The sequence below is a fragment of the Gopherus flavomarginatus genome, chromosome 1 (assembly GCF_025201925.1).
Source record: "Gopherus flavomarginatus isolate rGopFla2 chromosome 1, rGopFla2.mat.asm, whole genome shotgun sequence".
NCBI classification, from domain to species: domain Eukaryota; kingdom Metazoa; phylum Chordata; order Testudines; family Testudinidae; genus Gopherus; species Gopherus flavomarginatus.
This window is the reverse complement of record NC_066617.1, coordinates 15,386,239-15,409,060: the sequence shown is the minus strand read 5'-3', so window position 1 is coordinate 15,409,060 and position 22,822 is coordinate 15,386,239. Positions and strand designations below refer to the sequence as shown.

At 41.1% G+C, this 22,822-nt stretch overlaps 1 protein-coding gene across 13 annotated transcripts in view; it reads right to left on the bottom strand.

Annotated features, from left to right (window-relative positions):
- Positions 1–22,822, bottom strand: part of CELF2 (CUGBP Elav-like family member 2) — a 685,040-nt gene that overhangs the window by 61,788 nt on the left and 600,430 nt on the right. For 10 of the 13 annotated variants that reach the window (XR_007772143.1, XM_050936915.1, XM_050936909.1 and 7 more), the window contains 3 exons: positions 15,434–15,568; positions 4,741–4,770; positions 2,798–2,877 (listed from right to left, as the gene is read on the bottom strand). Coding sequence is in view for 12 of the 13 variants with exons in the window: in XM_050936915.1 (XP_050792872.1) it covers positions 2,798–2,877; positions 4,741–4,770; positions 15,434–15,568 (245 nt within the window). In the remaining variant the exon portion in view is untranslated. The remainder of the gene's footprint in view (positions 1–2,797; positions 2,878–4,740; positions 4,771–15,433; positions 15,569–22,822) is intronic. The other 3 variants (XM_050936912.1, XM_050936910.1, XM_050936913.1) reach the window with 1 other exon arrangement.

Here is a 22,822-nt window from a genome sequence, read left to right as displayed (position 1 = left end):
CTTCATTTTCAAAGGAGCAAAACATTCTGAATATTGAAATTATATGTAGCAAAATGTAGCTCTATATGAGAAAAATGTTGCCATTTATTCCATGTTAAGAAATTAGTGTCTCCTACTAACCCTCCATTTGAGTGATTTAAAGAAAAATACAAAAACGAGGTAGAAAAGCAGAAAATGAGGGCAGTGATTATGGCTTTAAAAATGAGTTGCTTAAACCAGGATAGAGAGTAAAAGGTAAAGAGCAATAGGAACAGTCATTATTTCCAGGAGACACTTGCTCTTCTGAACATGAACATTCTCATCACTTTGAGTCACTTTGAAAAATACGTTTTAGTCAATGATGTGTGCCAAAGAACTGAAAATAATGAAATCAGAAAAAATAACTTCAATGGTTCAGTTGAAACTTGATTGCATAATACATAATCTTCCATTTTAAACGTCCTTTTTTTTTCACTCATAAAACATGAAATCAAAGTGCCCAGGGGCAATATTATTTCAGAGAGCATCCGGATTTCATAGCGCCTCTCAAAAGTCAACTTTTTATCGTCATAGCATTGACATTAATAACCAAGAGGCAGGAAATGCTTTTGAATGTTGACCAGATCAATACCTTCTTTCTGTCTGGAGAGGTACCCCCCATTATGCAAGCAGGTATGGGGTATCTCCTACCTCATCATTTTATGGCTGCTCTTCATCTCCCATTCTTGATGGGAAGCACTGCCTATGTACCTTTCCTTCTGTTGGGAAGATAGAATGTGCAGACTCCTATTGGTACCATGCCATGAACTGGTGAGCTGGAAGGGCTGCTCCAGCTCCCACAAAAGACTAAGCACATCAGTTCTGCTACAGAGCTGAGCCCAGCTGACATCATGATGCTCAAGTCCAGGATATTCTGAACCGCCCTGTCAGTTTCGGATCGTATGTATATCCTAATTATAAGTGCAGATTTTCCAACCTTTAAGGCTGTTGAGTAGTACTTTCCTCTGAGAGTAGTTATTTATACAGGGCTAAATTGTGATACACTTCCTCACTTCAAACAATTGTATTATCTGTGGCATAAGGTACTATTCAACATAAGGAAGTATATCACAATGGTCCTTTTTTTGAAGTATGGTACAATACTCAGCATATAAAAGGGAGAATCTGACATTTAATGATTATTTCATTTTACAACATCCGCTGACCTGAGGGTGATTCATGTGAAACTCATTACCCTAGACCAAAAATACACGGGAACACATGGAAAATATACATCAAACCCACAGCATTATTAATAACACTTCTGTCTTATGTGGAACCAAAAAGTAGCAAAAATATAGCGACCCAAATTAATGGGGCAGTGCATGGCAGAAAAATTAAAATAAGCATTATTCCAATGAACTAAAAAGTCATTTTTTATTCCATATATAGCATCATAGTGAACAGTAAAATATATTAGGTAATGGCAGCTTCCTAGTGAAGATAATTTCAATAATTCTAATTTTTTCTCTGGCAGATTCTCATCTAACACTGTGTATTCAGGGTCTATAAAAATGCATTGCACTGAAAAGAAAACACATTGATTATAAAATAAACTTAACCAAAGTCAAATGTGACGTTTGGAAAGAGAGTAGCTTTGCAATGCCAGTATCATTACTGGAAGAGTACAGAAAACAGTTGACATTTCCATGCACTGTCTCTTTTTTTCCCTCTGTCTTTCCCTTCGCTCATTACACAAAGCAGCTCAACGACATGACGCAATAATGATTGTTTAGTACCCAGCATGCTTTGGGGGACTAGAGCATTGCAAAGAAAAATTACTTGAGAAAAAAATTGAAAGGCCCTCATTTAAAAAGAATAATAATTAAAAAAAAAGAAAAGAAAAGAAAAGAACAAGTGCACATAACATCAAAAATGCCACCTCCGAGAAAATCATCAGTACACAAAGATACGGTATACATAATACAGTATAACATGCACTCTCAAATGATTAAACTAGAAGATCCAGAATAAGTAAAGGCTTAGTACTCTTTTGAGACCTTTTGTGCAAAATTTGGAGACCAAGACATAAATCACAGACTAAAAAAGCTGAGACCACCAGATGAGCTTTGGCAATGCGATAACTATGCCGATAAGTGGATCTTACCCTGAAACTGTAGTCGCATCAGGTAAGTAAAGTTAAAGCTTCGTGTTGCTCATTATTAGAAAGCGCAATGCCATTTTTAGGGAATAAAAGATTGCTGCTTGTTCAGAGCCTGGCATTGCAGTGCACTGCAGCTAGCCCAGCTCTTCAATGTGCTCAGACATAATTAGCATTTTTATTGGCCACGTGAAGTAGGAGAAATTATATTAACTTAAAAAGAGATTCCATATGCAACCCCCCCAAAATTCCCAAACATATGCACTAGGAACTTGGCATGGCCAGGTTAAAAATCTTTTTTGAGCCTTTTCCCAGGGTAGCACAAACTTCAATGTTTCAAAATCCAATAAAGTGAGGCTTTTTTTTGTTTTTGTTTAAGTTAAAGGATAATTTAGTCCCCAGATATGTTTTGATTGATTGATTGATGTTTATTTTCTATTGAATGCCACTGGACGCATTACAAAAGCAATGCTTGGGTTCAACCCAGAGATCTTTTTACTTGTGTTTCAAGATCACTGGGAAAAATAAATGTCACAAAAAGAGGTAGAGTGAGTTTTGTGAAAGTTTAAATCTGTGAGATTGTCACGTGGCTGATCTTCTCCAGGAGACCATGGCTTTACCATTCACAATCATTTGCACAAAGAAAACAAAGAAAGGGCAGATGATACAGTACTGTACCTCCATGGTCTGAGACTGGTGCATGGCTTTGATTGCATTCTGTGCCATTGCCCTTGTAGAAAATGTAACAAACGCACAGCCTGTGGGAACAAGGGGACAGGGAGCAGGAAAGACAAAAAACAACAAGACAAAAGGATTGGACGCTTGTTAAACCAACACAGTCTACGAGAACGGCCACAAGACGACACTGTTCTCAGTAGTACATAAAAGTAAACAACTCCTCTAATTTATTTATCAACAGTGCTGACTTGCTAATCTGACCGTAGATGAAAGAACAAAAAATTAGATTGGTGGGGGTGGGAGAAAAGGGTTTGGAGGTTTTTGTTTTGTTGTTGTTGAGCCACAGGGTTTGAAATAAGCAAGGCTTGCTTGTATGCTCCAAAATGTAAAGTTTGGATTGTATATTTTAATCCCTTCCAAAGCATGCACTAGCAGCTATCTGCTTTTTTTTTTTTTTTTTTTTTTTAATTTATGGCTGGTTTAAAATAAACTGCTGGCATCACTGGCAAATAAGTAGAAATTTAAAGAGCTCATAATGCCACTGGTAAATTTCATCAAGATGGTGTGAACACAAATAAGAATGAGGAAAACATGTATTAAATGCTTTGAAACTAAGTGCCAGAGGACCCAGTGATGCTGCCAGACCAAATTCAGTAATGCAGGTGGAATTTAAATAGTTTTTAAAAATGAATTTTTCAAATAAAAATCTTTACGAGTTTTGTTTTTTTGAAGTCCTGTGTGAAGACCTCCCTTCATAATTCTGATCGAGAAAATCTATGACCTCCTTCAAATATACTGGAGCGGTATGTGTGTGTGAATAATTGAAAACCACTTTTTCCCTTTTAAATCACAGAAAAAAAAATAGCTCAGTGCCGGAGCTGTTTCCCCCTGCCGGCCTCCCCTTTATTGCTACTCATACCAACACTGGGCATGGTGTAGGTCAAGTTTAGTAGCGCACGGCTCACTGCCCTTTTAACTAATAAAAACGCGGCCTTCTGAAATTTACATTTTATTCTTCTTCATGCACCCTTGGGCATCTTAAAGAAAAAGACTGTGAAATTAATGCAGATTCAGGCTGATTTTGTAATAATACCATGGCACACTAAAAGCTTAGCTAAAGCAACACAGACTTATTTCACTTGTGATCTCTAATGACTTTAACAGTGCATTGATTTTCAGCTCCCTTAGCCTTGCACAGTTTGAACTTAGGTTTCAGAGAATAATTTAGTGTTCCACTCAATTTCCTCAAAACATTATTATTATTACTACTTAAAAGATTTCCAAATGAAGCAAATCTAAACACAGAGAGGCAGAAGCATATTGTCATTTTAGAGCTAATGCATGAAAGCTATGTTCTGGCACCAAAAATACAATATTGTTGCCCCTGTGGCCAATGGGCAAAATAAACCATTTTGCAATCCAGCAGAAAACAGATTGCTTGGTTTATGTAAATCAATTTGTGAGCCATAAAACATCTTTTCTCTTTTTATCTGTATGTACCTGGTAAGATTATCAAGTCAAGACTGTATTAACATTTTAATCAAACAACAGTAAGAGAAAGCAATGCCTGATCATTACCCAAAAGCACTATATCTAGTCATGAAAATAAAGTCAATGCATTTTTGCATCATGCGGTCATTTTTAAAAAAAATATAAAATCCCTTGATACAAGGGAAACTAATCCACTATGCATCTTACTGATAGATTAGCATTATAAATTTTAAAGTTAGAATTATTTATGCAGATTTTACAGTAGTATTGTGCTACTTTATATATTTCATAGATAACAGAACAGCTGATGATGTTTTTATTATTTAGACACATTATATTGCTACTACTGTTATCCAGAAAAAAATTTTGTCTAAGAAAATAATTTCACAAACATCTTTCTATAAGGCATTCTAGACAAAATGTGTAGTAGAATGGTAAATAAGCTACAGTACCTCTGCTAGATTCCATATTGATGCTGTGCACTAAAATTAAAGAGGCCCAAATTTACCATCAGTCTCAAAGTAATCTCTCTTAAAAACATTATTAATATAGGAAATAACACTAAGCGTTCTCATTTCTTATCTTGTGACTTCAATGGGGGAGAGAACAAACTATTAGAGAGACATATTAGGGGGAAAACATACAGAGACTTTGATAATATTGCTCTGAATGGTCAAGGAACCGTTTCATTCACTTCCCTTGCTCTTATTATCCAGAAGCTTGTACCAAGTGGAGGTTAAGAATGCAAAAGAACCATGTAAGATGTCAACAAGAATCAATAAGACACAGTTTATGCATTTATCACAATTTCTGCCCAGCAGTACAGCTGTAAGTAACTTACTGAGAGATGTTGCAATTAGCAGGTCTCAAAAGAAAATTGCAGCAGCAGACAATTAAGCTATATGGCCATATAGATGGAGCAGATTCCCCCCCCCACCTCACTCACTCCCTGCTCATTCCCTTTTTAACCACAAAGCTAAGTCATTGGGGGGCTTTCATTGCCAATATTATGACAAAGCCTCCCTCTTCACCCCCAACCGAAGTTCATTTGAAAGACCTCTAACTGTTATGTTCGGGCATGAAACTATTTTTATAACAGTAAAATACCATACACAGAGCTATTCATTTAAAGGAAACTTGTTCCCTGTGAAGCCCAGGACAAATGTGTGTGCACCCTTTGCTCTATTCCAAGATGCTCAAAATCATCCTACAGAGCGAGAGAGGCTGAATTACGTTTTCATTATGGTCTGTGGGGTCAGGGCTACAAAATTTGGTCCACATCCTACCCACAATCCACAGCAAATTTCCAACTGATAACCACTGATCAGTTGCGCATATGATTACCTGATTTGCATAAACAATTGTGGGCACAAATTAAGTGTGCAACTGCACTACTAAATTATTTGAAAACCTGGCCTTTAAAGTGTCATCGTTAGAATCAGCACAACATTGAGATGAATGAGTTCACAACTCTTTCCAACCATTGTTTCAGGCTAAAAACAATGTTTATATATATAGCTATATAGCTATATCTCTATAAAACTTTCCTTCTGCAAAATCCAAATCTGCCATGCTGGGGATGCTGCCGTGTGAATGGTAGGGATTACTCCTTTTACATAGTGTACAATCAACCTGTAGAATTCATGGCCACAGGTGGTTATTTGCGATACACACAGACAGCTTTATAACCATTAATAACACTGTAGCTATGCATGTTAAGATAAGACTAATCAAATCTCATGCTTCAAGAAGGATTTTCACAGCCTCTCACCTCATCATATAAAACACTGTATAATTGCCTGAGGCAAGAAGCATGCTTCCTCTGAAGCATCAGCTATCGGACATTGCCAAAGGCAGCATGGTTGGACCTGATCAACCAATTGTCTGATGTGCTATGGCAAGTTCTATGCTCCTAAGATGGCCAAGCCCCTTGCCTCAGCAATTCTCTTACTACAAATAGGAGCAGTGGAGCTCAGATACGGGGCAGAGGGGAGGGTAGGTGTAAGAGGGGGAAGAGGAGAGGAAAATATAGTAACAAGAACATGAAGACAACTTTTTGTTGCCAAGACAACATGAAAATTACTTCCCCTTAAATCACCAAGTGAGTAACAACAAAAATCATTTTGTAAATGTGGCCAACTTGTAATTCACCTTGCAATTATTTGTTATCTCTACTTTCAAAATGTCAGGGATCAGTAACAGAAAAGAAAGGGAGTGAATTTCACTTATTTCTGTAAGGCTGCCTTCTAACCTGCTAGAACAGATAAATGATTGACTGGGGAAAGGTTTCTTAAAGTAATTTTCTCCTATTGAGGGAATCGGAGGGAAGCAGGTCGCTCTGCCACAGTACAGATTTTGGAAACACATCTAATACACTGGTCATCTCCATTGAAAGGATATCTAAACTCAGATGTTTTGTCTTTTCTCACAATTACAACAGATTTTAGAGAGAACTGGCAAACCTATCACCAATTCATCTTTAATGCCTCTCCCCTCTCTCCGTTCCCCAAATCCCAGGAATCTCTGCTCCAGGATGATTTTCAAAAGCGCTAAGTCTTGGCCTAACTGTGCTCTCATTGAAGTCAATGATGCCCCATTTATTTAGGCCACTATTGATCTCCTTTGGAGCTGCCTCCCCAGAAGCATATGCACAGTACTCCATAAGAACCTCTGTACAACCTTGACAAGACTTGTGAATGACATAGGGAGCAGAACATTTTCAAACATAGACTCATAGACTCACAGGTCAGAAGGGACCAATATGATCATCTAGTCTGACCTCCTGCACAAGGCAGGCCACAGAACCCCACCCATCCAATTTTATAACAACCCCTAACCCAGGACCGAGTTATTGAAATCCTCAAAATTGGTTTGAAGACCTCAAGCTGCAGAGAATCCACCAGCAAGCGACCCGTGCCCCACGCTGCAGGGGAAGGCGAAAAACCTCCAGGGCCCCTGCCAATCCGCCCTGGAGGAAAATTCCTTCCCGACCCCAAATATGGCGATCAGCTAAACCCTGAGCATGTGACTAAACCCTGAGCATGTGAAACATGATTTCACCTAACTAAAACTAGCCTGTTTTTCAGAGAACCCACAACTCCCAGTGAAGTCAATGCGAGCTATAAGGACTACAGAATCTATGAATCAGATCACATTTACTTACGTGGCTAAAGATGGAGTTAAGAATGGAAGTTTAAAAAAACTGGCTTGAATAGATTTAAACATCAAATAAATAATCAAATTTATTTAAAAATATCTCAGTGGCTTTTTATCAATCTAGTATTTCGTTACCTAGAAGAAAATTTGAAAGCTAGACAAGAGACTGGGACACTCAATTCCCATTAAATGTTGCTTTCAAAATCTCGGCCTCTGGCTATACAGATTGCGGTCTGGTGATTGCATTTTGCCTTTCCAAATTCCAAGTTCAACTGGATACAACATTCTTCTTCACTTCTTCTCCTAAATGATAGGGGTGTTGTGTCCAGTCGATCAGCAGCCACATTTCATCCCACAGGTGAGTGTACATCAGTGACTGTTGAAGCGATCCCTGAGCGCAGCCTATTTACATTTGTAAAGTGCTTTGGTGTCTCTGGGAAGAAAGGCACTATAGAAACAGAAGACATTGTTAAAATGGAAACTTACAATTTGGAACAGGTCTATAAAAGGAAAGGATCTATTCATATCCAATTATTTCTGGCTGGGTTTGCACAGGAGTTTTCCATGCCTAAGAATTCCTCTGGTTCACATATTAGTGTGCTTCATTAAACGTAAAACTTGGGCAAGTAGTATAGTGTAACCTGTACAAGGGGCCATCCTAATTAGGCAACCTTCCATCTTAAGAGACCACTCCAAAGTATCCCCAAATGCACTGAGTACAATTATGCAACATATTTATTGTAAGACAGAAAATAGTTTATGGCACAGATAAGAAGGGGATGGATCACTTGATGATTACCTGGTCTGTTCATTCCTTCTGAAGAGCTGGCATTGGCCACTGTCAGAAGACAGGTCACTGGGCTAGATGGACCATTGTTCTGATTCAGTATGGATGTTCTTATATTCTTAGATTTTTGGTATGCCCCTGGGTAGTTGCTTACTGGAGGGATTACTCTATGTTGTTTTCTACAGATCTGTAGCCCTGAGCATGAGTGCAGAAAGCATGAGGAAGGATGGTGCAGTGATTAGGCAGTTAGCCTAGGACTTGAGAGATGGGTGCCACTCCTTGCTCTACCACAGACTTTCTGTTTGACCTTGGGCAAGTCACTCACCTGCTCTGTGCCTCAGTTCCCCATCTATAAAAACAGAGCTGATAATATTTCCCTGTTGTGAGGCTAAATATATTAAAGATTGTGAAGTGCTTTGAGATCCACTGATGAAAAGTTCTACATCAGAGCGAAGTAGTATTATTACTATCTCAGCTAAAATGAAAGAAGGGTTTTGGTGAAAGACGTTGGACCAAGAGCCCTGGAAATTGAAGCCATCTCTTTATACATATCAGAGACACAGCAAGGTAACAGCAATAGGCACTTCCCACAATGCTTTGTCAATGTGCTGGAATCTTGGCCTTGATTGGCTTTATTCACCTAGAGGTCAGAAGACAGGTTCAATTTCTCATTTCCATTGTAATGGCAAAAGGAAAAAAAGATCCTTGGGAGAAAATCCTCTGAAAATCAGAGTCCATGAAGGTGTCTCAAAGTTGGATACCCCAAATCACTAATGATGTTGGAAAACGTAGGCCCCAGCAGTTGGAATTTACATAGAACCAAATTAGAGTTAGACCTACACTGAAGACCACTTTCCACTGGCAACCCGAGTGACCCACTTTCTAGAAATGGAAAGTTTTGTCAGTTATTGTCCTGCTTCAAGCCAATCTTTCTAGGGAAAGAATGTTGAAAAGATGTAATGAGGGCAAATCTGATACTTAGCTTTGTCATGGAGTGGTTAGAGAAAGAAGCTTGGGGTCTTGGTGCCTCAGTTCTATTTCCCCTCTTCTACTGACTTCCTATACAGCCTTAAGGAGATCATTTAAAATGACAGTGTGTCGAAAAGACATTCCCCCCTCATGAAACATTTTTAACTCAAAATTGTCATTTGAAATCTTCCATGGGAAAAGTTTGATTAGAATTTTCAACTTTGATTCAAATCAAACATTTCCCTTGATTCAGTTTTTGATTTTTTTTTTAAATTTCAAATGTTTGTTTGTGCCCTTCTCTCTTAATTTTCTGTTTTGACACTGAATGCGACAGCATGAATAACGTCTAGGTTTTTTTGGCCCCCATTCCCCACTCCCACATGCTTTTTCCTCTTAATTTATCAAAACTTCTCCAACTTTTGAAAAGTTACATGGTGGCAAAAGGACAAGTGAAACTGTAACCTTGCCAGAGTTTTCAACAACCTGAAAAATGGCAGAGTGGCAAACCTGTAGTATAAAGGGCTTTGAAATCCTCATATAAAAGGCACTATCAAAGCCTCCCTTCAAGAAGCTGAACACATAGTCTCAATAGTGTTGTCTCCCACCCCATGTAGACTGAGGATATGTCTATACTGTAATTAAAAACCTGCAGTTGGTCCAGGCCTGCTGACTCAGGCTCGCAGGGCTCCGGTTAAAGGGCTGTTCAATTGCAGTGTAGACATTTGGGCTCAGGCTGGAGCCTGAGATCTAGGACCCTGTGAGGGGGAAGGTCCCAGAGCTCAGGCTTCAGCCCCAGCCTGAATGTTTACACCAAAACCAAACAGTACCTTAAGCCAGAGCCCCGTGAGCTCAAGTCAGCTAGCATGGGCCAAGCCACAGGTGTCTATCTGCAGTGCAGACATACCCTTAGGAGTACCAGGCTAGCCATAAACCCAGATCACCTTCAGGGGTGGCACATTATGTTACTTCAGCCTTGCAAAGCTGCTCTGAACATCAGTCAGAAAATCTCCTGTTCCAGGCACAGAAACTAGTCACCTGTTCTTTACCATAAGTCGGGGTGGCCAACCTGTGGTTCCGGAGCTGTATGTGACTCTTCAGAGGTTAATATGCGTCTCCTTGCATAGGCGCTACAGATGCTAACTTTCCAGTGTGCTGGGGGGTGCTCACTGCTCAACCTCCTGCTCTGCCCCAGGTCCTGCCACCACCCCACCCCTTCCCCCAAGGTCCTTGCCCTTTCCTCCGAGCCTGCCATGCCCTCGCTCCACCCCCCTCCCTGCCAGAGCCTCCTGTGCACTGAAAACAGCTATTTGTGGCGGGCGGGAGCCGTGGGGAGGGAGGAAGAGGCACTGATTGGCAGGGCTGCCGGCAAGCGAGAGGTGCTGGGGCGGGTTAATGGATGGGGGGCTGCTGATGTATCATTGTGGCTCTTTGGCAATGTTCACTGGTAAATTCTGGCTCCTTCTCAGGCTGAGGTTGGCCACCCCTGCCAATAAGTGATAAATGCAAAAAATGAGCAACGATATTTTGCCCTTTTTTTTCTTTTTTAAACACACAAACGAACAATTCCTACTTTCTGCAGATGAATGGAATTTTGCAAAGCTGAATTTCTGCCTGATTAGGGGCTAATTCCGACACCACTCCTATCTGTTCTTTAAAACAGACAATCCTTATTACCACATTTTTAACAGTACTCTAAGCATGCACTTGCCTGACTTCCTTAATATTGTCATGTTGAAATCAGACAAACAAGACTTTAAAAGCTGTGGCAAGATGCATTTAGAGACCTTATCAAATGCACATTTTAGATCTAATTGTCTTTACACATACTTAGCAGGTTTGTTCAATGCATGCTGTTGACCCAATTGACTACAGTGTCTGTTATATAAATCTGTACTTAGCAATACATCTCTGTAAGTTGATATATGGAGCTCCTATGATAAGGATAAGAGGATTTTATTATTATTATTATTGACTAATACTACTTAGCAGTAATATAGTGATTTTGACCTACTGATCTCAAAGCACTTTACAAAGGTACAGTAGACCCTTAGCATTATGAACACCAGAGTTACAAACTGACCAGTCGACCACACACCTCATTTGGAACTGTAAGTACGCAATCAGGCAGCAGCAGAGACAAAAAAAAAAATACAGTACCATACCATGCTGAAGGTAAACTACTAAAAAATAAAGGAAATTTTTTAAAAAATTTGACACAGTAGGAAACTGTGCTTGTTTCATTTAAATTAAGGTTAAAAGCAACATTTTTCTTCTGTGTAATAAAATTTCAAAGCTGTATTAAGCCAATGTTCAGTTGTAAACTTTTGAAAGAACAATCATAACATTTTATTCAGAGTTACAAACACTTCAGAGTAATGAATAATCTCCATTTCCAAGGTGTTCGTAACTTTGAGGTTCTACCATAAATGGGAAAACTGAGGCACAAGAAGAGCTTAAGTGAGTCTCCTGGGGTCACACAGCAAGTCAGCAGCAGAGCTGGGAACAAACTCAAGTTCTTCGAGCTACCATTTGCATGTTCCATTCACAAGCTGACAGCTGTCTGTGTTGGCAGTAATGTTCTGGCAGACAGATCACAGGACTAGGAGCCAGGAGTTTTGGGTTTTTTAAAAAGTTCAGAGATTTCTGGAAACCCTTTTCAACAAGTGATTTAAAACCTTAATCATCCCAGTCAGTTCGCTTTTGCTTTGACATGACAATGGGGTGTAGTGCAGGACATCAACAATGGGAATTTTTTAAAAAGTGGTTTAAGCTGGAGGCTGAATCCCTCTACCTGTAGAACAGATACAGGAAAGGCATTGGCAAGATTCCCTATGCAGCCATATGAACCTGAGTTGTAGTGGTGAGAGAATAGGACAGTCTCCATACCCCGAAGTCCTCAGGTTCACTGCTTAGACAGTCAGTTGTGTTTTCTTATTCTTAAATAGACATCCACCAACTGGGAACTGTGCTCCACATCAACTCACTAACTTCACGTGGACTGTGAAACAGCCATCAGATGGTAATGACTTTTGGCCACCATCTACTCACTGTACCTAGGTTGCAGCCAAACCAGGTACAGATGGAAAAAACAAACAATTTTTCAGTTGCAGGAGCAAAGATCAGTGGGAATAAAGTGACTAAATGGAGACACTAGAAAGGTCATTTAAAATACATTGCTCCATCACTGAAACTTTGTATGATGTCTTTAGGCTACTTTTACACATCAGTTTCAAACAGCTGGCAATACAAATTTGGAGTGGAAATGCGGAAGGACCTTTATCTACAGTGGCAGAATACGTGTGAATTTATTAGACCCATATCTACTCTTGGCTTGAAACTACACTATCAACAACCAGTTCAATCTCTCTGTCTCCTTATTTAAGCACCTATATCACACTCATCACAGAGTGTTACATTTTCCTTTACCATTGTTGACAGGGATTCTTTTTCCTGTTCAAACTGTGAGGTAATCCTAGGTCTACCCTACAACGTTATAGTCTAACATTGCTATACTAGCAACAAAAGTGTTGCTACTCTTCTGTGAGCAGGTTCCAAAAGTTGACTGAAAGCTTTCACTCCTTACTAAGAGAAAAATAACAGCTTTCTGCCTAGCACTCTAAGTCAGTTGCTGTCCTTTGAAACTGAGAATTCACATTGTTAATACTAAAGATTCCTTCCCTAACACATTTTACATAGCTCCAAAGTTTGCATAAATACCACTAAATGTGTTTTTTCATGCTCTTTATTTCTGAGGTATCATGATATGCTAATTTTTAAGGCAAGCTGATTGAGAAGAAGATGAAATAGTCGGGCTGTGGGCTCTTACACATGAGAAGAAAGATGGCCTGGGGAATTTAACATACTGGAAATAGTAACGTGAATGAGAACTCATTTAAATGTTGGAAGTTGTTACAGGATTTAATTGTATTAATTTTCCTTCTATTTTTAAAGAATCAGATTTTGGTTCTATGCCACGCAAGATTCCTCCCACCCAAAGCTCTCCTGAAGCACTTCAGTTTAGTTCTTCAACACTCAGCACTTTCTCAGTGCTTGGTTTTCTCTCTTGATCTGATGGTTTTGTGATGTTGACAAACATCTGCCTGGAAACTGGGCTGTAGCATGAGTGTAGAAAGCAATTCAAGTTTAACAGGCAGGAAACAAAAGAGCCCGGTATGATATTATTGTGAGTGACTGTGAGAATAAACTCAAATATTAGAGAAGCTATAGCTCCGCTAAGCCAATACATCCCAATATCTGTTTGAGTGTGACATACCTGGAACACGCTCTTTGGTCCCCAAAGGTGAAAGCCTTGCACATTAACCTTAAACTACTACAACATCTGCTCAATGGGCTACACTGCAATACTCAATCAATTTGCAACTGGCGACAGCAATTGCCACCTATTGAGGAATAAAAATACCCCCATCCTGGGATTATGATGGAAAACCTCTATTGAACAAGACTTGGGGAATACTTGAATATGCACTACCTGGCTTCCGTTCCTACATTATGCAGAGGAGTCAAATAACTCTTGTAAGACTCAAAGACTTGATTCTCTAGTTAATAATCTAGTCTAAATATTTAAATAAATATTTATCCAGCAACTTCCCAGTGCAGGTTTATTTTCCTGTGGCCAAGATTTAAAAAATAAATAAAAAGAATATCTAAAGAAAGACTCCTAAGCCAGGATCATGCAACTTCTTGCCAGTCATGCAGCTGTGGGATGAGAGTCTAAGTCAATATAATTGTAGGCCCTGATTTTCCTCAGCCAACTCTCACAAACAGAAGACACGGTTTTCCATTAATTTACAGAGCATTTTTTCAGCGAGTGATTTTTTTAATCCTTATTTACATAGAGATAGTACGGCCCCTGCTTCACAGATGACCTACTGACACCCAGTTCTGAACCTATTCTGCTGGACTTTATATCCATTGTGGACAAGCTGCTGCTCAGAATAATTTTTTTAAAAAACCACAAGTGGCTGCACATATAGAAACCAAAATCTAAAAGAAACAATATGCTTCAGAAGCTGAAAAAACCCACAAATTATTCTGTGTTTTGAAAATGTAATAAAATGCATAAACTGTGATTCCTATGTACTTTTTTCATGTTTAGAGGGGGAAAAATATCCAAAACAGAACGATTGAGTTGTGCTTCTCCTTAATAAAATTAACAACCCCATATTTAAGAGTATTTTTTACTCCCTGTGTCTTTAAATTGTGGTAGCTGATATTATGGCACTGTTCCCCTAAGGCCGACAAGCTTGCCCTGATCCTCTTCCCAATTCAATTCCATATGTCATTAGCTGGTGGGACGGATTGTTCTGTCTGAGTAATTCCAGGTCAATACAACAAAGGATTAATATGCAGCAGGGGTCATTGATATAGATCTGTTTTTCTTTTTATTATATATTTTCAAGAGCCTTTTCCAGGTACAAAATGATATATGCTGCATATCTAACAGGGTAGAGGAGAGGGTGATCAGGTATCAAAGTCTGCATTGCACTTAATTTCCAAACCAATAAAGTAGGAGTCTGGCATGTGGTCCAGAACTCGGGTCTTTCATATGACTGCACTATGCACTGCTGTTTGGCATGCCTGCGCTGGCTCTAATTGGACCTAGAGACTTGAGCTAAGAAAGTTCCCTTTATGAGTTCTGTCTGGGCAAAACTCTAGGAGTTAACCCCTTTATTCCAGAGGCAATACAGAGCCACATTTTACATATGGTTACAAAGAATGCGGGGGTAGACGGATACTATAGCATTGACCAGTTTGCATGGCCCCAGGTGCCATAAACTGGTTAGTTGTTTTCCCTGGTACAAAATACGAGTGTGTGTGTGTGTGTGTGTGTGTGTGTGTGTGTGTGTGTGTGTGTGTGTGTGTGTGTGTGTGTGTGTGTGTGTGTGTGTGTGTGTGTGTGTGTGTGTGTGTTGGGGGTGACTTTGATTTTGTGGTAGGGAAAATAGGAGATGTCAGAGTTCAACAGTACCTTTTCAATCTGACAAACAGCGCGATAACACAAGTTAATATGTTGGCACTGAGACCTTTCTGACATTTGAAATAAAAGGTGATAATTTCAGTCACTGTGAAAAGTTCATGTGGGTAACTCCATCACGTGGGACATATTACAGTGTAGCCTCTTGCTGCAGACAGTGGCTACATCTACCCTGACTGTGACATATAGCTCCAATTAGCACTTAAGGAAAAAGAGACTTTCTAGACTGCACACTCACCTCGGCTCAGCCCGTCAGGTCCCCGAAGAATTCGGCATTCTTCTATCTGGCCGAATGGAGAAAACATCACCCTGATATCATTCTCATTACACTTCTTCGAAACCATTCCTATGAACAATTTTCTGTCTTCCACAGCTAGAAGATAAAAATAATGAATGAGCAAAGGCCATTTCATCTTTTTCCTGTGATCAATGCTTCATTACCACATCAAACCAAGCTCCAGTCATGTGAGTCTGGCTCTGCAACTGAAGACAAGTCCTAAGGCAAACACTTTATATTTTCAACCCTTCCCCCTCTTCCTCCCTGAATCTCTCTCCCTCTCTTTTTGTGGGTGCTATTGTCATATTAGTTGCATGAATAAGACATTTTTCATTCCCTTCCCCATCATGATTTCTAAGGGAAAGAAGCATCCTGTGTCAGAGACTTAAGATATTTTTGCATAGTTTCTAATTTGAATATGTTCCCTCTCTCTTCCCCACCCCATCTCCCAAATGTATGAAAGGAAGCAAGACAAGCAGCGGATGGCGGTGGTGGTGCGAAGTGCACATAATAAAATGAGTTAATGAAAAATACTCTGCAAAAACATTCTTATACGAAAAGGATCCTAGCTTTCCATTTCAATCAGCTTTAATGCATGGCACTCAGAAGCAGGTTTGTAGTGACTGCAATGGAAAGAATAATGCATTAAATTTTCCTCTCTTTTCCCATAATGACACAGTAGTCTCTCTTCAGACAGACACAATGTATGTTCCAGGGGCAGCACTTCAACAAGGGGAGTGCATATTACTTTCCAAAAGCCAAATCTTTTGATTGGTAATGATGTTGAGTTTGCAAGAATACAACAGGCACTTTGCCAAAGATATCGGTAGATCATCTCCTTTTTATATCGTCCACACGGCCAGCATAAAATAGGTCGCTCTAGCTGGGTGTGTATGCTGGCTCTGAAGTTTAACAAAAGCTCAAGCCATACACTGGTGTCAAAGATGGAATAAACTGCAATAACCCTACTCCGATCTGGAAGACTCAATGCTAACTCACAATCTCCCCTATATTTAAAAAAAAATCTAAGGGCTTATTATATGGTACATATAATGCTCCTTTCTTCTGCTATTGAAATGGCATGCAAATCCAATTCACTGTTAATGAGTAGACTGCCAGAATTTTGCAGGAAGCAAAGACAGACGGAAAGCTTTAATCCAGAGTATCTGTGGTGCACTTATTTATTTCTATTGTGCAAATTATTTTTTAATGAAGTATTTTCATTTCTGTGCTTATGAAAAATGAATCTTCCTTTGCACCCTAACCCATCCTGCATGTATTAGCATGTGTTTGTCAAACAGAATAAATTGCAGCTGAGAAGGAAGAAACCTATATATTTTCATGGGATTTTACTGGTATTGACACTTTTAGTGCTCTTAACATAATTTCAGTGATAAAAATAGAGGCTAATGTTTATTGAAGACAGAAGGGGTATTTGGAGTAACTTTTTTTTTTAACTGGGTAGTACTTCTTTACTGAATGGTTAAGAAAGGCATTCTGCTATTTTACACAAGCAAGCATAGAGAAAATCCATTTTCCAGAACCCCAAAAGCTAATGGAAATGCTTTTTTTTTTTTTATTTTTTTTAAAAAGAGAATTTAGATGTAGGTTGGGTCCATGATAGTGCTCGATATGGCATGATTGTTTTACCATTTATTGCATCTATGATTACATATATTAATAATTTTTTCATCCTTTATAAACAGAACCATAATATAAAGTGCGACCCATATTTTTTATAGGTATTTGTACTATTAACACCCATTTTACAGATGCTGAAACTGAGACACAGAGAAGTCACGTGGCCTGTCTAGAGCCACATGGTGATCGAGCTCCCAGCTCCATGCTCAATCCTACAAACGACACCACCTCAGCCAATTAAGCAACTGCACTCTAGCCCCAAAGGGTGTCCCATTTGCTCCCGCTTACAGGGAAGGGTGAAGACTTTTTATCTTCCAGCAGAAGATAAAAAAATAAGGGACCTTAATGGATGCAGGGGATCTCTTCCTCCAGCCTACCAAGAAAAGCAGAAGATGCTACTCTGCCAAGCAGCCACTTAACTTCCCCTCCTCCAAAGTCAAATGCTAAGATGTTTGTTAATTTTCCAGACACTAGCAGATGACAAACTCCCTACTGGCCTCCTTCACTTTCACTAGTAAATCTACAAATATGCCATTTAACTAAAATGATTTTGCAGGTTTGCAGCTAGAGGGTGATTTTATAGTAAATTAAACACCCAGCTCCCATGTACTGTACATCTTCAAAATGCACATTTCAAGGAAAATGCTCAGTGTACAGAAGACATATTGGTAGGATGACATGCCTCATATCCAATGCTGTTTGGTACTGCTGATCAGTGGTAAACTTTAAGAAATTTGTAATTTTATCTTGGCTAAATGCCTAACCACACAGAATGTTTAAAGGAGCACTGCCAAGATGAAGGCGCCTATGCAGTTTTTACTCTGTTGTAAGGCATGATATCAATTTAAAACAACACAATAGACTTTCATGCAGAGAAAGGCATGATCTATTCCTATCAGCATAGGATGGGAGCCACAAATTCCTAGGTTCTTACACTGATTATCTCTGTGTTCTTGGGCAAGTTACTGAACCTCTCTGCCCTAGTCTTTCCAGTATAAACAAGAAGTGTTGTGGGGATTGATAGTTAAAGTGCTGTGAGGACTACAGATCAAATACACCCAAACAATTTGGCAGGGGAGTGGGGTTCTCTACAGTAAAAATGGAGGCAGCTCACAGATTTTGTCCGTGTGGCTGGCAGTTTCACACTTTACCCAAGGGTTGCCAACTTTCTATTGGCACAAAACCGAACACCCTATCCCTGCCCCTTCCTTGAGACCCTGCCCCTGCTCTCTATATTCCCCCTCCCTCAGTGGCTTGCTCTTCCCCACCCTCACTCATTTTCACTGGGCTGGGGCAGGGGGCAGGAGGGCGTGAGGGCTCCAAACGGGGGTGCGGGCTCTGGGGTGGGGCCAGAAATGTTGCAGGGAGTTGGAGTGTGGGAAGGGGCGAGGGCTCCGGCTGGGGATGAAGGGTTGGAGTGCAGGAGGGAGCTCCAGACTGTGGGGTGGGGCTGAGAGACTCAGAATGTGGGAGAGGGTTGCAGGTTGAGGCAGCAGAGTTTGGGGTGTGGGAGGGGTGAGGGCTCTGGGCTGGGGGTGCTGGCTCTGGGGTGGGGCCGGGGATGAGGAGTTTGGCATGCAGGAGTGAGCTCCAGGCTGAGGTCGAGGGATTCGGAGTATGGCGGAGGGGCTGGGGTGCAAGAGGGGATGAGAGTTCTGGTGTGGGGCTGGGGATGAGGAGTCTGGGTTCAGCAGGGGGCTCAAAGTTTGGAGGGGGCTCAGGGCTGGGGCGTGGGCTTACCTCAGGTGGCTCCTGGTCAGCGATGCTAAGGTAGGCTGCCTGCCTGTCCTGGCTCCATGCTGCGCCCCGGAAGCAGCCAGCAGGTCCAGTTTCTAAGCAGGGTGCTGTGGGCAGGACTACACAGCACATGCTGGTCTCGCCTGCAGGCAGCCCCCCCCGCCGGCTCAGAGCCAGTGCTTGGGGCAGAGGTAGCATGTGGAGCCCAGTGGCCCCCTACCTAGGAGCTGGACCTGCTGGCCGTTTTCGGGGTGCAGCATGGTGCCCCAGGACAGGACTTTTAATGGCCTGGTCGGCGGTGCTGCCTGGAGCTGCCAGGTCCCTTTTCTACCGGGTGTTCCAGTCAAAAACCAGACACATAATCACCCTACTTTAACCATTAGAGGTTGCTGTGCCACATACAGGGCCATCCGGGGGGGGGGGCAAGTGGGGCAATTTGCCCCATGCCCCAGGCCCTGCAGGGACCCCCACGAGAATATAGTATTCTATAGTATTGCAACTTCTTTTATGGAAAAGGCCCCCAAAATTGCTTTGCCCCAGGCCCCCTGAATCCTCTGGGCAGCCCTGGCCCATATGTTACAGGTTAGCAGGTGCTTAGAGTTGAGCAGAGCCCCAGAAATGGTGCACACAGCGGGCAGGGCCTGTAACCGAGGGTGGGGAGGGAGTGCGGGGAACAAGCAAGGCAGCCACCCAGCGCTTAAAGCCCTGGAAGCGGAGAAATAACTAAAAAAAATGGTAGGGGGTGCAAGTATGCTTGCTCACCCCAGGTGCTAAAATGTCCAGTTGCGGCACTGACCATGGGACCAGGCCTCCTTCCTCTGATCTTGACAGCAGTGGCCCCACCTCCCACCACAGTTCAGGAAAGTGCAGAGTTAATGGAGATAAGACCCCAGAGGAAGCCCCATCCCATGCAGGTTAGAGACAGGAGCTCCCGTCCATCCCATGCAAGGGTGGACAGGAGTAGTTCAAAATTCAGAAGACAGATAAAACAGTACGATTTATTTGTTTAAATCACTTTTTGGGGGGAGGAGTTCATTCTGATGCATGGATTTTGGACTCAGTACTGCTGTCCGGCTGCTTTGCACTATTTTGGCAATGTAAAGCAGATGCAATCTGATATATAACCAGCCAGTTAACAAATGTATGGATGCTTTGCACTGCCGGAGCAGGACAAGGCAGTTAAGAGTGTACCAGTGAATCAAGCCCTGTAAATGTACATTGGACTCAATCTTGAAGCTGTGTCTGCCTGGGTGGAGCCCTTGAGGAGTCCCACTGAAGTCACTGCATTGTAGTAGAAAGGTATTAGTGTCTCATTTTTACACTTCATTCAGTTTGCTTGGACAGTGAAAATTGACTAATCTTCTTTCACTTCTCTGTTCCCAGTCCATCACTTCAGTTATGGATTCTCATATGTTAAAACCAAGGGCCTGTGTTTGGGATCACAGCACTACAGGAGAATGTTTAAACAATTAAGAAATGAAAAATGCTATTAAGGGTTGCTAACTTCTCTCTTTCTTTCCTGAAACTAAAATTCTATCGTGAAAATACATGACAGTGTCCCCTTAAGTGACTGAAGCTATCATATTTAAATATATCTAGAACACTGTTCCCTTCTCACAATAAGTTGTCCTCTCCTTTAAGCCAATCAAGTAATGGTTAATTATTTAAGTACAAATGTTTTTTCCCCTTGGAGGGAAAGAAAAAAGATTTTTTTATCCTTATTTGTAAGATGGCGAAAAACCCTAGTGTACAATCTGTCAAAGTCACACCTGGATCTGGAACTGCCTGAATTAATTAACAACTTTTCTATGTGTTAGTGCTGGCATATGGCATTTAATTACTGCTTCCAAATCTGCAAGTTTTTCCACTTAGGATTTCAAAACCATTTCTTCACCCTTTCAGTGAATCAGAAAGTAAGTACAGGATAATGCAACAGAGAATTTTTCTTGGTTTCCCCAAAGTCTTGGCATTTTATAAAAATGGTCATATACTGTCCTCGGGATATCTGTCCTGAGGTCCATCATTAATGAGAGATGTACAGGAGGACAGACTAGAAGATATAATGGTCTCTTCTGGCCTCAAACTCTATGAATTTATGAGCACCGTATACTGCATACTTCATCTTTTTGAAGGAAGAACTTTTAGGGAGGGTAGGTTTGTCGGCTAATTATTTTAAGTATCCTCCAGTGAAAGAAATTCATTAGCATTAAGGATGCTGCTCCATTTGCTCTAGCTGCAGAAAGCCCTGGGTACCATGAAACGGATTACATTTTGCTGCATCTGCATAGGAGGAGATAGGACCTGAAGGCCAGTGTACAGTCATGCTCTGCAGAGGCCCACCTTCACCGTTCATACAGAGTGGTGGAGAGCAAGTCTGGAGGCTGCTACCCATATTCACCAGCCATTCTACCCTGCATAGGGGGACACAAAGGCTGAGAATGCCCTCAGACTGTAGAAGTGGCGAGGTGCTGCTCCACAGCTATTCCATAACCAGGCATGTGCGGGAGATGTCTGTACCACATCACTCCTATAGATGTCTCTGACTCAAACTTGGCTTCTGGAGGTTGATATGAGGATAAGACAGCAGAGGATTGGCTCCTAAGTGACACAAAGCACAAGGGGGGGTGTCACAGTTCAGGGCCACTTCATGCAAGTGCCCACAAGTCTGGTCGCTCATCCAAACCCTCTTGCATCTGGAAGTCTCACAAGAAGCACGTGTGAAAGTTACTGTGTTTTCTGTTTCCAATTGGGGCAGAAATTCCCTTCCCATTATATTTTGGCACTGCAAGTCAAGCCTTGGAATTCAGAAGTGAGCAATTGTTTTTTAAAAAAGGACACTAAACAGAACATTGCAAAGCCTTCACACAAATTTTAGTGTTGAGTCCAGAACTGGGCAAACTGTTGTCAGATCAGATCATCCAGCTTAATAGGATTTTCAACACTGTCACTCAGCAAATACTGAGTCTTAGAAATCCTGTAAAATTACCAAGGGAACATCAGTGCTCATATCAAGCTTCATTGGGTTTCATCAGCTCTACAGAGAGGTTGGTAAACTCAAGAGAACTTCAGTCTATGCTTGCTATAGTTCTCTTATGTCTATCTATGAGCTACTTGGAACTTTTGGTCAACAGGAGTCTTCAAGCTCTTTGAACTTTTAGAAGTTCTAGTTACCAATAAAACCTAGTTCAGTTCTGATGCATCGCTTCCCATGGTGAGAGAACAAACGGTTCAAGAACTCCCCACAAATGCTCAAACACTACCAATCACAAAGACCAACCCACCTTGGATAGCTCTTTATCTCTTCCCCAGACCTCTCTCTTCTTCTCCGGAGCTCTTTTCACCCTGCATGCCCTGCTGATGGCATACTGTTTCCTTCCAGTGTGCCATTGGCACAGACACATGTCCTTCTTTAGCTGCTGGCACAGTGGCACCCGGAAAACAGATACCAGCTGTTCCTCTCCATTGCACAACTCTGCCCCCCCAAGCTACCAAACCTCTAGCTCACCTCCCACACCCTGGCTCTGATCCCACTTCCAGTATCTCTAAGGTGCTATGCTACATTCATGACCGTAGCAGTAGCTTTCCTCTCCAGCTTCAAACAACAAAGAGTTCTCAACATTCTAAATGTGCATGTGAAAATTAGACATTGTCTGCTTTTCTTCAGAAGATTAATCTAAAGGAGGCCATTCCACCTGCTTACTTTCCTTTGGTCAATTGGAACTTCTGTGCCTTCTTCCAAAATCTGGAAAACTTTTGGAGGAAAAAAAAAAGCAACTTAGCTATATTTAGTGCTGGTGAAAGGTGTTGGAGAATGCCTTGGAGAGGACACGGTCTAGGGATGAGGGGGTTCATTTTTGGTCAATTCTCTATTGCACTTCTATTCTGTCCATGAGATTTCAGAGTGAAATTTACCCTACGTAGAAGGGCACATACAAGGCTTATGTTGGACTTCATTAGTTCATGGGGTCTTAT